General features: G+C 43.5%; 1 protein-coding gene across 14 annotated transcripts in view; it reads left to right on the forward strand.

The window, feature by feature from the left end:
- KIF16B (kinesin family member 16B) overlaps nt 1-17,279 on the forward strand; it is a 305,646-nt gene that overhangs the window by 30,877 nt on the left and 257,490 nt on the right. For all 14 annotated transcript variants that reach the window (XR_015139975.1, XM_086334996.1, XM_086334997.1 and 11 more), the window contains exons 2-3: nt 7,535-7,604; nt 12,152-12,265. Coding sequence is in view for 13 of the 14 variants with exons in the window: in XM_086334996.1 (XP_086191122.1) it covers nt 7,535-7,604; nt 12,152-12,265 (184 nt within the window). In the remaining variant the exon portion in view is untranslated. The remainder of the gene's footprint in view (nt 1-7,534; nt 7,605-12,151; nt 12,266-17,279) is intronic.

Genomic DNA, 17,279 nt, shown 5'->3' on the forward strand with positions numbered 1-17,279 from the left:
AGGGGAATCAGTCTGAATAGCTGAATAATTTTGAAACATTTTAAAAATACTTGAATTAACAGTTTTTTTTTTTTTTCTAACAAGTTTTCTCTGCTCTCATATCTAGCAGCTGATATAATTCATCTCTTTCTCTGAGTGGATATTTTGCATCTTTTCCTTTCTCCCCCACTTCCCCCAGTATTGATCTGTAACTCAGTCTGATTATTCCAGTGGGTTCATTTGTAGCATCTTATGATCTAGTTTCCAGACCTTTCAAATAAATTACTTATTTATATGAGTGAACCATAACTGACTTTTCACTTGAGAAACCCAGTTCACCAAAGTGGCCAGGGAGAGACATAGTTCATTTTGCTCTATTATCAAATCAATGTTCAAATAATATTTCAGGATGATTTATTTTCCTCAATATGAGAAAAATGTCAAGATTCATTTCCCATGTTTCATAAATGTCAGAGGAAATTGACCCGAGCCTGGCGTCACCTGGATTTTAGCTGAAGGGCTGGAAGACAGAGCACTGAGCTGTGGTTATGAGCGTTGCCCTTGTGCAGGGGGCTCAGCTTGTGGGGTGCAGAGGAAGTGGGCTTTTTGCTTCCCTGGGACCCTCTAGACGACAGGAGAGATGACACCAGCAGGGTTGAAGCCTGTGTGGGTGGGATGAAGGGGTTTTTGAAGGTTCACAGGGTGGGGGGTCAGTCTAGACCTGGGACAAGCCTCACTCGAGGGCCTGAGTGGGAAATCTAGAAGCAGAAATGATGAGAGACCGGCGGGGAGCGTGGCCCTCAGGAGGGCAGCGCCCCTGGGGAAGAGTGGTCTTCATGGGGAGTGTCCATTCAGTGCTTTGGTCTTGATCAGTTGGTCTGTCACATTCGGCAACTGTCTACGGGCACCCACCATGCCAGCTGCAGGCGTGCACACCTGCCACGTGCAGTCCTTCCTTCTAGAGGTTCACACTGGGGTGAGACCAGCTCACGAGGGGCTGGGGCGGAGGCTCAGTGAAGCCTCAGGAAGATATGGAGGGCAGGCTGCGCACTGCCCGGGATGTGGGGGGAGTAGTGTGGATGGTTAGGCTGAGTTGGGTCGGAAGGCCTTGGGTATAGCCAGGAGTTGGGCTTCACCCTGTGGCCTGTGGACGTTGCTGTAAAGCTGGGGAACCACGTGATGTTCTCTATGTTCAGAAAGAGGGGAGGAAAAGGCTGGAGGTAAAGAGACTCGAGGAGGAGGTGGTGGGCGACCTGGGATGGTGGCAGAAGTGACCAAGGTTGGTAGCCTGGTGGTAGGTCAGATGGGACTGTTGGTTGGGGGGAAGGGGAGAAAGCAAGGCTGCCCAAGGGAGTGTCATGTGGACCCTCAAGCCACATGCAATACTTAGAAGCCCTGGGGGTGCAGAAGAGGCTGGAGCAAAAGCCAGTCTCCAGGGGACGAGGAGCCTGGGTGGTAGGGTCAGCAGGGTGGAGAGAAAGGAGCCAGGGGCCGCCGCCTTCCTTTCGTCATCTCTGAAATCCTAGGAAGCCGGAGAGCTGCCTGAAATCCACCGGGGATGAGGGCATCAGGAGTTCGTTTCAGCATTTAATCACACTAGCCATCATAACCACTTTCTAGAGATTACATTGGCTTTCCCGTATTTTCCGTAACTAGATTGAGATTCACTGTCTATGGCTAAATCGCTAGCTAGCTTCTTTATATTTATAGTGCTATTCTTAAAGATTACTTTCAGAGTAAAGATACTTCTTTTTCTTACAATTTTAGTTTTTATGCTTAAGAAAGAAGCAATCTAAGAAATTGTTATTTGTGAAATTTCCTTCTGGAACAGATGGCTTTCCTTATTTATCTTAATGACTTGTGCTGTGACTTAAAATTACTTCAAGCTATTGGCAGCAGCCTTACAGTGATTTTGGGAAACCGTCTGGGTATTGACAGGGCTGGAAGCTTGGCCGGGTACTAAGGATGTGGGAGCCTGGAGATCAGGACACTCAGATGACTTCTGAGATCTGATGATGTTAGACATGCATTGCTCTTGGTTTGAAGCCACCGTACAACTCAGAACCAAGAGTCAAGTCAGTGTCAGCTGACCGAGGTTATCTCCAGTTCTGTCATGAGATTTTACAAGTAAGACTTAAAGGTCGAAGTACAAAGTTAGCGTGTCTCCCAGTGTAGGAAGCAGATTACATGGTAGAGTTTGTCTCGTGAGAGTAACTGAGGCCGATTATGACTTTGTCATGTTCAGACAGTGCCCCAGCCTGGCGTCCCAGTGTCAGTGGTCACTGGGGTCCCTCAGGGCTCCTGTCCCAAGAAGGTTCTGTTCAGCGGGTCTGCAGTGGACCCGAGATCCCTCATTGCTAATGAGCTCTGGGGGCTGCTGGCTCCTGCGTTGCACTTGAATAAGAAGGGTCTGAGCTGGGGTTCCCATCTTTTGGGGCACAGAGCCCTTTGAGGAACTGAGGAAACTCTGAACCCTCCGAAAAGTGAGCCTGCCACCTCCCCAACCCCATCCCATCCTGCCCCACCACCTGCTGTTTCAAGGTTGTATAAACCTGTTGAAACCCACTGAGTGTCTTCAGTTTTTTTTCTTTTTTAATTTATTGGAGCATCTTCAATTTTGATTCAGACGTGGCTGGTAGAAAAGATGCTCATTCAGTCAGTATCTTCCTTCATGTCTTTATAGAGTGGATGTTAATTTAAAACTGGGCATGTACTGTCGTGGCTTCCTATGGGTTTGGAGTCAATGATCCTGGGGAGAGCCCTTTAAACTTAGTGGCTCTCAAAGACTCGTGGCTTCGAGCCTGGGGCTCCTTTCCCTTTGGCTTCCCATCGATGAGAGTGGTGGGCGCCATGTGACCTGCAATTTCATTTTACTTTATTTAAATATTTTTTCCTTTATTTTAATCTTTCGCATTTAGATTTATGATCCATCTCTAATTTTTGTGTATAGTGTGAGGTCTGTTCTTTTTTTCTTTTGGCCATGCCTGGTGGCACGTGGGATCTTAGTTCCCCAACCAGGGATCAAAGCTGAGCCCCTTGTGTTCGAGCATGGAGTCTTAACCGGTGGACCGTCAGAGAAGTTTCTTTCTTCCTGTTTTATGAGTAAGAATTGGCTGGTGATATGAGCGCCTGTCAAGGACTAGTCCTCAGATCCCTGGGTGGTTTCTGTGCTGCTGGCAGATTATTTGTTGACAACATTAGTGGTTTTAAAGTGCAAGAGCTAAACACAGTAGACTGGTGAATGACTGAGAAATGGCCCAGGTGGAAACGGGAGGGATGTCATTAACAAAGGGAATCCTCCTGGCTTTCTCCGTGGGCAGAATGTGCTTTGGAAGTTGAATGCTGTGAAGATAAGTGTGTGTTTTCCAGCTCCATGAACATGGGGTTTCCCCAAGGCAGTTCTCACTTTTGGGTTCACAGTGGAGCCGCCCAAAGACCTGGAGGGTGGAGTGGAAGCTCCACACAGGCGAGGGGGATTCATTTATTTGTCTCTGAGCCAGTGTTGTGTTCGCCCAACCCTGGACTTCCTCAGACTGGCCTGGAGAAGCTGAATTAGGCCATGGGGATCCACTGTAGCTCTTGAATGGTGTTTACCGCAGCATACTCTTCGGGCTTCTGGCTGGTGTGTGTTCTGTCTCTGTTCACCCTGAGGTGGTCAGGGTGCTTCCCCTTCCCAGTTCCACTCCCTACTAGATTATCTGAAAATAAGTCCCAGACATCATTTCATTTGAAATGTTTCAGTGTCTCTCTCTAAAAGGTCAAGACCTTGTAAGACTCAACATGATAGCATTATTACACTTAATAATTCCTTAGTATAATCACATATCTAGTCAGACTTAATTTTTCCCTCATGTCATATAATTTCTAAAAATGTTTTTCTATATGAATTGAGATCCAGTCAATGGATAAGTCTCTAAAATCTTTTTTAATCTATAGGTTCTGCTTCCATCTTTACATTCCTTGCAGGTTTTTGTCATTATTGAACAACCCAGGTAGGGAAAATGACATGATGTCAGGGCCTCTTTCTTCCCCGAGACACAGTCATTTTGAAAGTGGCCACTTAATAATCCTACTATGGCCTGTAGGTGTTCAAGCGAAAGGAAGAGGTGCATGTCTCATCTTAAATCAAAAGCTCGGAGTGATTACGCTTAGTGGGGAAGGCATGTCAAAAGTCGAGATAGGCTGAAAGCTAGGCCTCTTGTGCCAAATATTTAGCCTACCTGTGAATGCAGAGGAAAAGTTCTTGAAGAAAATTAAAATTGCTGTTCCAGTGAACACATGAATAAGAAAGCAAAACAGCTTTATTGCTGTTGTAGAGAAAGTTTGAGTGGTCTGGATAGAAGATCTAACTAGCTACAACATTCCCTTAATCCAGTGCAAGGCCTTAACTCTCTTCCATGCTATGAAGGCAAGGAGAGGTGAGGAAGCTTCGAGAGAAAAATTTGAAGGCAGCAGAAGTTAGATCATGAAGTTTAAGGAAAGAAGGCGTCTCCATGACATCCAAGTGCAAAGTGAAGCAGCAAATGCTGCTGATGCAGAAGATCTAGTTAAGATCATTAACGAAGGTGGCTGCACTAAACAGCAGATAATCAATGTAGACACAGCAGCTTTCGATTGGAAGAAGATGTCGTTTAGGACTGCCATTGGGCAATGCAGTTGGTAACTTTAAAACCAAAGCTCATTGACCATTCCAACAAATTTTAAGACCCTTTAGAATTTATGCTCAGTCTGCTCTGCCTGTGCCCTGTAAATGGAACAACCAAACCTGGATGATAGCACATCTCTTTACAACATAGTTTACTAAATATTTTAAGCCCACTGTTGAGACCTTCTCTCAAAAAAAAAAAAAAGATTGCTTTCAAAATGTTACTGTTCATTGCCAATGCTCCTGGTCACCCATGCCATGGAGATTAATGTTGTTTTCATGCCTGCTAACACAGTATCCATTCTGCAGCCCTCGGATCAAAGAGTAACTTCCCCTTTCAAGTTTTATTATTTAAATATACTTCATAAGGCTGTAGTTGCTATAGATAGTGATTCCTTCAATGGATCTGCGCAAAGTAAATTGAAAACCTTCTGGAAAGGATTTGACGTTCTAGATGCCATTAAGAACATTCATGCTTCATGGGAAGAAGTCACAATACCAGCATTAGCAGGTGTTTGGAAGAGTTGATTCCAGCCCCATGGATGATTTTGAGGAGTTCAAGACTTCAGTGGAGGAAGAAATAATACCACTTCAGAGGTGGTAGAAATAGCAAGAGAACTGATTTAGAAGTGGGGCCTGAAGATGTGACTGAATTGCTACACCTCATGAAAGAACTCTGATGGATGAGGAGTTGCTTCTTACGGATGAACAATGAAAGTGGTTCCTTGAGATGGAATCTACTCCTGGTGAAGATGCCGTGAAGATTATTGAAGTGACAACAATGGATTTAGAATATTACATAAATTTGGTTGATAAAGCGGTGTTTGAGAGGATTGGCTCCAATTTTGAGTGTGTGGTTTAAATACCGTCAAATAGCATTGCATGCTACAGGGAAACTGTTCATGAAGGGAAGAGTCCGTCAGCGAGCAGCACTTCATTGTTGTCACATATGAAGAAACCGCCTCAGTCAGCAGCCACCAACACTGAGGCAAGACCCTCCACCAGCAAAGAGATGACCATTTGTCAAAGGCTCAGATAATGGTTAGAAGTTTTTAGTCATAAAGTAATTTTAAGTTAAGGTATGTACCTTGTTTTTTTTTTAGACAAAATGCTATTGCACATTTTAAACATAATTTTGATACGCTCTGGGGAACAGCAAGGTTGATGTGACTCACTGTGTTGTGATACTCGCTTTACTGCCACGGTCTGGAAGGAACCCACGGTATCTCTGAGGTCTGCCTGAGTATCTGAATTGAATCGTCTCTAGTAAGCCCTGGCATAGCTTAGTGGAAAATGGTATTTAGATACTACTTTGGCCATAAGACTCTAGGCCTTTTCCGAGGACAAAGCTGGGGAGTACTTCTTTTCAGTTTCAGATAAAGTTCATCTTAGATTTCCCGTTTAGATTTAGGACTAAGGAGTTTTTACCTTATGTCATCAATCTGTTTAAAAAAATTCAACCAAGTCAATTTGAAGATCTTATTGGTTTTATTCAATGATTCATGAATCTGGCAGCATCCCCACCTGGCAAGTAGAAAGGCCCTGCCAGGAGCTGTACAAAATGGAAGGCTTTTATGGGCAGAAGGAGGCTGTGACAAGGAAGTTAAAAAAAGTGGATTATATCAGGCAAAGTCAGCTTCCCTGGGGGACTGCAGGGGTTCTTACCAGGCAGGTTACCTTAGACCAGGAATTTCCAGATGGACTGGTTCAAGACTTACTCTTGGGAGAGGCTGAAGCTGCCTTAAGTTAGGTATTAGGTCTTGGTGGGGCTTAGCTTAAGTGACTCCCATTTTGGTGTTACAGTTTCTTTTTAACAAATCTGATGTTTGTATCTCCTTTCAAACCAAAAACTTGGCTATCAGGGGCAGCAACATAATTACTCATGTATTATCCCTCATGTATTACACGCAGACAGAAATGCTAGGATAAATACACTTATTTTATCACCAAAATATGATGCCTAAAAAAAAACTTGACAGTGTCTTTGTATTAATAGTTCTTTTTTCCCTTAGCCTAGATTCCTCCTGCCCAAGGAATCTAGCATGAGATCTGTTCTCACTGTGCAGTGCACAGATTGATTGACTTCAACTTACTTTTGGGTTTTAGGTTATTTAATAAAAATTGTTTTATTTTTGTGTAAATTATTTTCATCATTTTAAACACGATCTACAGATCAAGATGTTTTTGTAGAAATCTAGCTTCGTTCTCTGTCTCTTCTTTCTCCCTAGGTGACCTTTTGAAAGATAAATAGGTTATCCTTTTTATCTTTAAATACAAGTAGTGGTTTCCTGCGTATACTTTTCTCCGCTTTGAATTTCCCACTCAGGGTCCCCTGGCCTCTATCCACAGCAGTACCTAGAGACCTTCCTCTCCCCATTACCAGGGACAACCCTCCTCATTGTGTGGGTGTGGGCTTGTTTATTTAGGAGTTCTCTTAACTTCCTGTTCCAGTGTTTTCTGGGAATGCCAGTTTCTGGATGGAGGTAGAAAGAAGGTGGGGGCAGGGGTTGGCCTGGCTGCCTCTGGGAGCATCCTGGCTGTGAGCACGCACTCCTCTTTCTTCTCAGTCCTCATCCTGGATGGAGCGTAGGTGCCTGTCCTCTGTCCCAGGTGGGCAGGCCCCTCTTACCGAGAGTCAGAGCGCCATCCACGGTCTCTGTCTTTGCATTTATGCTCCTTTTGGCTCCCATGTAGACATTCTCCCAGGGTTTGAGTAATGCAGCATTTTCAGTCTTAAGGTTTTGATAACAGCCTGTTTTGTCCTCATGTTTATGTGGAGAAGGAGTTAGAGATTGTGCTTCATGTGCTGAATAAAAACAGGTCGCTGTACATAAAAAGTAAACACAACAAAAATTGTAGAAGCACTCTTTTCTGTCCTACCTAACCAATACTGAATTACTTGTGTTGCAGGGAAAAGGACTTGGAAGCCAAATTCATTATTCAAATGGAGAAAAGCAAAACGACCATCACAAACTTAAAGGCAAGTAGTGACCTGGCCTGGCTCCAGTTCTGAGTTGCGTGCTTTGTTTCAGTGTTAAATGGTTTGTGGGTGAATAGGACGCATCTGTTTTCACAGCTTTCTTCTCTCAGTTCAGTTAATGATGTCAGCTTGAACTTGGCTTGGGCTTGGCCACGAAGCAAATGGGTGACAGGTGATTATCTGTTACCTGTCCTGTCTCTGGTTTTGTTGACCTTAGCTGCAGAGCCAGGCCTCAGCCTGGGGAGGTGAGACCAGGCATTTTTATCCTCTGTCCTATTGTGGATTTTCAGCCTGGAAATGAGCTCATTGTGGATTATTATACGCTTTGACCCTAGATTTGTTTTCATTTCTTAAAAAGTATTTACTTTTATTTATTTATTCAGCTCTTCCAGGCCCCAGTTGTGGCACACGGGGTCTTTGATCTTCATTGTACAATGTGGGATGTAGTTCCCTGACCAGGGATGGAACCCAGGCCCCCTGCATTGGGATTGTGCAATCTTAGCCCCGGGACCACCGGGGAAGTCCCTGTTTTCATTTTTTACTGAAAGTAACTTTGTAAACCTTGCAGGAGGAGCTGGTATTACTGTTCAAAACTCGAGATGAAAAAATGTAAAAAACTGAAATTTTTTTCTGAAAAAAAAAAAAAAAAAGAAAAATCCCAGAATTTTCTAAGATGGCAAGTTCTTTTGTATTTAAAATATCTTGAATACTTGCCATTTATGGGCAAAAGAAGTGTGTAAAACCAGTAATAAAGGAACCACGCCCCTAAGGACCCAAGCCCCTCCTTCTCCGAGGTTGGTCATTAGCTCACAGGTTTGGGTTTCAGAGGCCTGCTGTCCCGCAGCCAAGTACAGATCACCCTCTGGTTGGATTTCTGTTAATTCATGGCTCAGGGGACTGGACACTTTGTAATCCAGTTTCAAAGTCATGCAACCTGATCCCCAGTGATGGAAGCCAGTAATGTGCCCATCTTCAAACAGGCCGTGGCCCTGGGGGATTCCAGAGGCCTCCTCTGAGGCGCCAGTGCCCCTCGCCTGCGGCCTCTGCAGTGGAATGTTTTTCTTGCTCTGCTGACCTGCACTTCTTGTTCCTCCTGGCTCTGCCCAGCCGCACCTGGCTTCTCCTCCTCTGACCACCCACATCTTCTTGCTTGGCTCACCCTTTCTCTGCTGTTGGTTACCTTCACTTTGCTCTGCTTCCTGTGTCTTTATGTACTCACAGGGCTGTAGACAAAGTCCATCATTCTAATAGTGTATTTACCGGAACCAGTGGGGAGAACCGAGCATTGGATGAATATCCTTTCTTTGTGTGTTGTGGAATCTCACTTTCCTTGATTACTCTATTGCTTTTTGAGTTTTGCAAACATTGCTTTGTTTGATACAACTGCAATAGGTGCCTGGAGTTTTAAACATTTTAATAAGAAGAACCTTAAAATTTTTTCTTTTTTATAGCTTATAGTACATATAGTGCTGTTGTTGAGTCACTTAGTCGTGTCCGACTCTGTGATCCCATGGACTGCAGCATGCCAGAATGTCCTTCACCATTTCCTGAAGTTTGTTCACATTCATGTCCATTGAGTTAATGATACCATCCAACCATCCTATTCTTTGTCACCCCCTTCTCCTGCCCTCAATCTTTCCCAGCATCCGAGTCTTTTTCTAGTGAGTTGGTTCTTTGCATCAGGTGGCCAAAGTATTGGAGTTTCAGCATCAGTCCTTCCAATGGATATTCAGGACTGATTTCCTTTAGGATTGACTGATTTAATCTCCTTGCTGTGCAAGGGACTCTCAAGAGTCTTCTCCAGCACCACAGTTCAAAAATATCAATTCCTTGGCACTCAACCTTCTTTATGGTCCAGCCCTCACATCTGTACATGGCTACTGGAAAAACCAAAGCTTTGACTAGATAGACCTTTTTCAGCAAAGTGATGTCTGCTTTTTAATACACTGTCTAGGTTTGTCATAGCTTTTCCTCCAAGGAGCAAGCATCTTTTGATTTCATGGTTGCAGTCACTATCTGTAGTGATTTTGGAGCCCAAGAAAACAAACTCTGTCTCTGTTTATATTCCCCCCCCCATCTATTTGCCGTGAAATGTTGGGACCAGATGCCATGATTTTTGCTTTTTTGACTGTTGAGTTTTAAACCAGCTTTTCACTCTCCTCTTTGACCTTCATCAAGAGGCTCTTTAGTTTCTCTTCTGTTTCTGCCATAAGGGTGGTGTCATCTGCATATCTGAGGTTACTGATATTTCTCCTGGCAATCTTGATTCCAGCTTGTGCTGCATCCAGCCTGGCATTTCATATGATGTACTCTGCATATAAGTTAAATAAATAGGATGACAGTATACAGCCTTGGCGTACTCCTTTCCCAATTTTGAACCAGTTCGTTGTTCCATTTAAGGTTCTAATTGTTTCTTTTTGACCTGCATACAGATTTCTCAGGAGACAAGTACATTGTCTAAGAATTATCCAGTTTGTTAATGATCCACACAGTCAATGGCTTTAGTGTAGTCAATGAAGCAAAAAATAGGTGTTTTTCTGGAATTCCCTTGCTTTGTCTATGATCCAACAGATGTTGGAAGTTTGATCTCTGGTTCCTTTGCCTTTCTAAACCCAGCTTGTTCATCTGGAAGTTCTTGGTTCAGGTACTGCTGAAGCCTAGCTTGAAGGATTTGGAGCATTGCCTTGCTAGCATGTGAAATGACTTCAATTGTGCAGTAGTTTGATCATTCTTTGGCATTGCCTTTCTTTGGGGTTGGAGTGAAAACTGACTTTTTCCAGTCCTGTGGCCACTGCTGAGTTTTCCAAATTTGCTAGCATATTGAGTGAAGCGCTTCAACAGCATCATCTTTTAGGATTTAAAATAACTCAGCTAGAATTTCATCATCTCCACTAGCTTTGTTCGAAGTAATGCTTCTTCAGGCCCACTCGACTTCACATTCCAGGATGACTGACTCCAGGTGAGTGACCACACTGTCATGGGTATTTAGGTCATTAAGACATTTTTGTATGATTCTTCTGTGTATTCTTGCCACCTCTTAATATCTTCTGCTTCTGTTAGGTCCGTACCGTTTCTGTCCTTTATTGTTCTCATTTTTGCGTGAAGTGTTCCCTTGGAATCTCTAATTTTCTTAAAGAGATCTCTAGCGTTTCCCATTGTATTGTTTTCCTCTATTTCTTTGCATTGTTCACTTAGGAAGGCTTTCTTATCTCTCCTTACCTTCTTTGGGACTCTGCATTCCAATGGATGTATCTTTCCTTTTCTCCTTTGCCTTTCGGTTCTCTTCTCAGCTATTTGTAAGGCCTCCTCAGACAGAGTTTGCCTTTTTGCATTCCTTTTTCTTTGGGATTGTTTTGATCACCACCTCCTGTACAGTGTTATGAACCTCTATGTGGTTCTTCAGGCACTCTGTCTGTCGGATCTAATCCCTTGAATCTATTTGTCACTTCCACTGTATAATCATATATGCCTGAATGACTTAATGGTTTTCCCTACTTTCTTCAGTTTAAGTCTGGATTTGGCAATAAAGAGTTCATGATCTGAGGAGCAGGCAGCTCCTGGTCTTGTTTTTGCTGATTGTATGGAGCTTCTCCATCTTTGCCTGCAAAGACTATAATCAGTCTGATTTTAGTGTTGACCATCTGGTGATATCTACGTGTAGAGTCTTCTCTTGTGCTGGAAGAGGGTGTTGCTGTGACCCGTGCGTTCTCTTGGTAAAACTGTTTGCCTTTCCCCTGCTTCCTTTTTTTTTTTTTTTTTCACTACAAGGCCAAACTTGCCTGTTACTCCAGATGTCTCTTGACTCCTACTTTTGCATTCCAGTCCCCCATGATGAAAAGGAGACATAGGTAGTATCTGAATTATGTTGGCAAATATGATACCGATTAAATTTATTTAGCACATATCCAGGAAGCTGTGTGAGGCATTGGTGGCATATGAAGATGTTTAAACATGATTTTTTTGTTCAGTTTTGGTATGTAGCAAGATAAATCAGATGTATGCAAACATATGCCATAGACTCATAATAGAATGTGTCCTGGGAGAGGCTCGTCTCTTAGGGATGGGAGAAACTACTTCTGGATGGAGTGCCAAGGGGAGCCTTATGGAAGAGGCGGCGTCTGACTTGGAGTTTTCAGTGGAGCCAGTAGATCACACATCTGTTCTCACATTGTCATCTGTGTGAACAGCACCCCCTGGAGTTTTGCAGACTTTAGCTTTGGCCAGAATGTCAGGCTCTTATAAGGTAATCATGATAAAAAGTCCAGAAAAGTTAGCCTTGGGTCGTATTGTAGAGAGTCTGAATGAGAGGCTGGGAGGAGTTCATGTTTGCTTTCTGTTCCTTCATTGAGAAGGTGGTCAGGAGGAATTAAATGGATTTGAGTCAGGGTATAAATAATGCACATTGGTGATTGTTGTGAGCTTTTTACACAATTGTTTTTTTTTTTTTTTTCTTTGAATTGGGTGGATTACTTGTCAGCTAACAGTATTCTTAACATTATTATGGTTTTTCTAGTTGCACTGTTATTATCACAATCTTCTCTCTCTAGATACCAGAAGGAGGGACTGGGGACTCAGGAAGAGAACGGACCAAGACCTTCACCTACGACTTTTCTTTTTATTCTGCTGATACAGAAAGTCCAGATTATGTTTCTCAAGAAATGGTATGATGTTTTCAAAAATCTCTATTTTGGTTTATTTTCATGTTGAGAAAAACATGCCTACCCTCAAACTCTTTAAAACATCTTGCTAATTTTTTTTTTTTTCTGAAAATCATTTATATAAAATTAGTCTTTGCTAACTTAGCTTTTTGGTTGTTACATAGCATGATTTCTCTTAGGCCTGAGATAAATTCCATCCCCAAAAGGTGGAGTTTTTTTTTCCTTTTCCAAGCATGATCGTAATTTTTGTTTCAAAACTTGGCAGTGACTACAGTTTTAAAGGAGCTTTGCAAATAAAGCATTTTGAGGGGGACGTTTATAGACTTACTTTATTTTACTGTGCTTTGCTTTATTAAACTTTGTAGATACTCTTTTTTATAAATTGAAGGTTGTAGCAACCTCGTGTCAAGTGAGTTTGTGTCATTTTTCCAACAGCATTTGCTCAGTCGGTATCTCCATGTCACGTTTTGGTACTTCTCGCAATATTTCAAACTTTTTCCATTATTATATTTGACCAGTGATCTGTCATATTACTTTTGCAACAAGATAATGACTTGTTGAAGGCTCAGATGATGGTTAGTATTTTCTAGTAAGAAAATATTTTTTAATTAAAGTATGTATATTATTTTTTTTAGACATTATGCTACTACACACTTAGTAGACTACTACAATACAATATAAACATAATTTTTATTTGCGCAGGGAACCAAAACATTTGTGAGCCTTGGTTTATTCCAGTTGTTGCTTTGTTGCGGTGATCTGAACTGGATCACAGTGTCTTTGAGGTCTTCCTGTGTGTACTGCTAAGCCTGGCAGATTACTCATTTGACCTTGAGTCCTACCCAGATGCAGAGCTTTAGGATGTAGACTTCAAACCCAAGTCACATTTCCCCTTCTTGGGTGCACCATTGTAGGTTCCAGAAAGAAGGATTCTAGAAAGAAAGATCGTTTTGCCCAGAATCTTTCTGGAAGATAGAATGAAGATGGGGTTTGTCCAGGAAACCTGTGCTGTGGACTTCTGTGATCTGAAATGTATACCTGACATTGGCAGGGAACAGACCCGAAGGCCCTCCAGGGGACCATCACGTGATGACATGTCACGTGACCAGAAGGACTAGTGGGTTTCCTTGGGTGGGACAAGCAGGCATTAGAGCATAGCGGGGTTCTGGGGAAGCGCAGTGTTGTGGGAGAAACTGGTTGCATCTCTGGGCTTCTTCCTGGCTTGCTAACAGCTTCTTTCGAGATGTAGCTTCAGTTCTCCAGGTGTTAAACTGAGGGTATTAAGGGTGGTGCAAATGTGATTGCTGTTTTGGACCGTGAATTTTAAATCATGGTAACGAGGCTCAAACACATTTTTATTAATCAAAATAAGAACCATTACAATCAACACATTTTTGCCAACAAGAAATAAGTTTGTTTATTCCTGTAGCTTAAAAATCTGTGGCTCAGGATTCAACAAACTCTTGGGAAAGCATTTTCTGCCTCCTGCTGGTTGTGGATGCATTTTCCCTGCAAAAAAGTCATTGAGATGCTCAAAGAAGTGGTAGAAAGTTGGTGAGAAGTCAGGTGAATGTGGCAGATGAGGCAGAGCTTTGTAGAATAATTGTTTAACTTTTGAAGTGTTGGTTATGTGACATGTGGTCAGGCGTTGTCGTGGAAAAGAATTGGGCCTGTTCTGTTGACCAATGTCGAATGCAGGCATTGCAGTTTTCAGTTCATCTCATCTTTTTGCTGAGCATACTTCTCAGTTGTAATGGTTTTGCTGGGATTCAGAAAGCTGTAGTGGATCAGATTGGCAGCAGACCACTGAACAGTGACCATGGCCTTTTTTTGGTGCGAGTTTGGCTTTGGGAAGTACTTTGGAGCTTCACGGTCCAACCACTGAGCTGGTTGTTGTATAAAATCCACTTTTCGTTGCACGTCCCAATCTAATTGAGAAATAGTTCATTGTTGCATAGAATAAGAGGAGACGATACTTCAGAACAACGATTTTTTTTTAGATTTGTGGTCAGCTCATGAGGCACCCACTTACTGAACTTTTTCACCTTTCCAAGTTGCTTCAAATGCTGAACGACCATAGAATGGTTGACGCTGAATTCTTTGGCAACTTCTTGTGTAGTTGTAAGAGGATCAGCTTTGATGATGGCTCTCAATTGTCATTGTCAGCTTCCAATGGCTGGCCATTGCACTTCTCATCTTCAAGGCACTCCTTTGCAGAACTTCTTGAACCACCACTGCACTGAACATCCATTAGCAGTTCCTGGGCCAAATGTGTTACTCATGTTGTGAGTTGTCTCTGGTCCTTTCAACCCATTTTGAACTTGAGTAAGGAAATCACTCGAATTTGCTTTTTGTCTAACATCATTTCCATAGTCCAAAATAAATATAAAATATACAGCAAGTAATCACTAGCAAAAGCATAAAGCGAGAAATGTGCATTAAAATGATGTATAACATCACCACATTTATTTAAGAACGTGTTCCAGCCAACCTAATAGAATTCCCAACCTGGCCGTCCTACCCATGTGGTAGCATCTTGAAGTGGTATCATCATCTAGTTTCTTGTCAGCTGGTGTGTCCACGTGCTGGAATCTCAGCATTGCCTGAGGAAGTGTTAGAAATGCAAAATTTCAGGGACTATTCCCACTGAACCAGACTGCATTTTTAGAAGAACCCCAGATGACATGCATACTCCTAATCTGAGAAATGTAGTTGGTTTAGAAATGTTTGGTGGAGACGGCTTTCTGAGGCGATGTAAGTGCTGGGTTAGAGTTAAGATGGGCTGTGAACTTGGAGAAGTTGTTCCAAGGAAGAGCCTGGAGGGATTGGATCTGGAAGATGTTGATTCACCATCAGGGAAACATAGACAGGATGATGGCAGAAGGAGTAGAAGGAGTGGAGGCTGTGAGCGGACGGGAGGCGCCTGGCATGCGGGAGGGGCAGGGAGAGGCAGCGGGGACTGGTGTTGCTGGCATGTGCCCCGGACTCAGAAACGCTGCTGGGTGTGCTGGGTGCTCGTGGCCGCTGCCTGTTTAAGCCCCCCAGGAACCAGACGAGGTCAACGTAGCTCAAATTTTCTTGTCAGAGAGACTCAGGGTAAATAACTCAGTGGATTAGATCAAGTCCGTAGATCTAATCCACTGAATTGAAAGAAAGTGAAGTCGCTCAGTCGTGTCCAACTCTTTGCTACCCTGTGGACTGTAACCTACCAGGATCCTCTGTCCATGGGATTCTCCAGGCAAGAATACTGGAGTGGGTTGCCATTTCCTTCTCCAGGGGATCTTCCCAACCCAGGGCTTGAACCCAGGTCGCCCGTGTTGCGGGCAGACGCTTTACCGTCTGAGCCATGAGGGAAGCCAAACTGGGCAGCGTAGAAATCCTAGGGCTGCTGTACAGGGCAGAGGAGATGCCAGTGGAAGGCCTTAAGGGTATAGGAGAAAGGGTCGGTGTGTTCTCAGTGACAGGTGGACAGGGCTGCCCAGTTGAGTGAGTAAATGGGCCAGCGAGAGAATGAAGATAACTTTGGTCCTGAGATTAGTGGACTTATCAATGTTGGTAGCTAGGAGTGTGGCGAAGAACAGAATGTTACAGCTAGTGGAATCCAGACTTGGGCTTTCGTGTAGGAGTGGGGATGAGGTGACCCGTGTGAGACAGTTTAAGGGGAAAGCTGGTTTCTTCCCCCTCCTTAGAGCGTCTTCACCAGAGGATGAAGGAAGTACCACGAAGCCTTTCCTCCTGACTTACCTGGCTTTCCCCGCATGGAACCTGGGTTTGAGGCCCCTAGGGACAGGGGCTGTGCTGAGGGAAAGCCCAGGCGTGGGAGTGGCGGCGTGGACAGCAGGGCCTGGCCCCCTGGAGGTGCTCAGCATGCGTTTGCTAACCAAGAAGCCTCGTCTGTGGTTGGTGGTCCAATTATGGGAACAGGTGACAGTTCCTGGATTCAGGGAGAGTTAAGGTCAGGGAAGCAGAAACAGGAGGCAAAAATACCTGTCCAGAGTTAAAAATAGTGAGAATATGAAGAGTTCTCAACTCAGGAGCACACTTCCCAGCTTCCGGTCTGAGATTCAGATGTTTGGGTTCCTTGACTCTGAACAGTCTCAGGTTATTTATACGCACTTCAAAACTGATAAAAACCTTTGAGATACGTGAGTGAATGCTGCTTTCTGGTAGAACCACATGTTAATAGAACCAGCAGAGATACAGGAAAATACCTGTGTTTTGCATTTTTTCCCCCAGTTTTACTGAGAAGTAATTGACATACATCACCATGTAAGTTTAAGGTATACAGCATGGTGGTTTGCTTTATATATCTTGTGAAATGATGACCACAGTAGGTTCAGCTGACATCCGTCTTCTCATATAGATACAAGGAAAAGAAAAAGAAAAAAATTCTCCTTGTGATGACAACTCTTAAGATCTGCTCTCTTAACAACTTTACTGTATACTGTGCGGCAGTGTTAACGGTAGTCATCACTGTTTTATATTTCATCCTTAGTATTTATTTCACTGCACTGGTCATAACAAACACCCTCTTCCAACAACACAAGAGAAGACTCTATACATGGACATTACCAGATGGTCAACACCGAAATCAGATTGATTATATTCTTTGCAGCCATAGGTGGAGAAGCTCTATACAGTCAGCAAAAACAAGACCAGGAGCTGACTGTGGCTCAGACCATGAACTCCTTATTGCCAAATTCAGACTTAAATTCAAGAAAGTAGGGAAAACCACTAGACCATTCAGGTATGAACTAAATCAAATCCCTTATGATTATACAGTGGAGAAGGCGATGGCACCCCACTCCCGTACTCTTGCCTGGAAAATCCCATGGACAGAGGAGCCTGGTGGGCTGCAGTCCATGGGGTCGCTAAGAGTAGGACACGACTGAGCGACTTCACTTTCACTTTTCACTTTCATCCATTTGAGAAGGTAGTGGCAACCCACTCCAGTGTTCTTGCCTGGAGAATCCCAGGGACAGGGGAGCGGCTGCCGTCTATGGGGTCGCACAGAGTC

Source organism: Bos grunniens, chromosome 13 (genome assembly GCF_055505025.1).
Source record: "Bos grunniens cultivar Pamir isolate PY7600 chromosome 13, Bosgru_T2T1.0, whole genome shotgun sequence".
Classification (NCBI taxonomy): domain Eukaryota; kingdom Metazoa; phylum Chordata; class Mammalia; order Artiodactyla; family Bovidae; genus Bos; species Bos grunniens.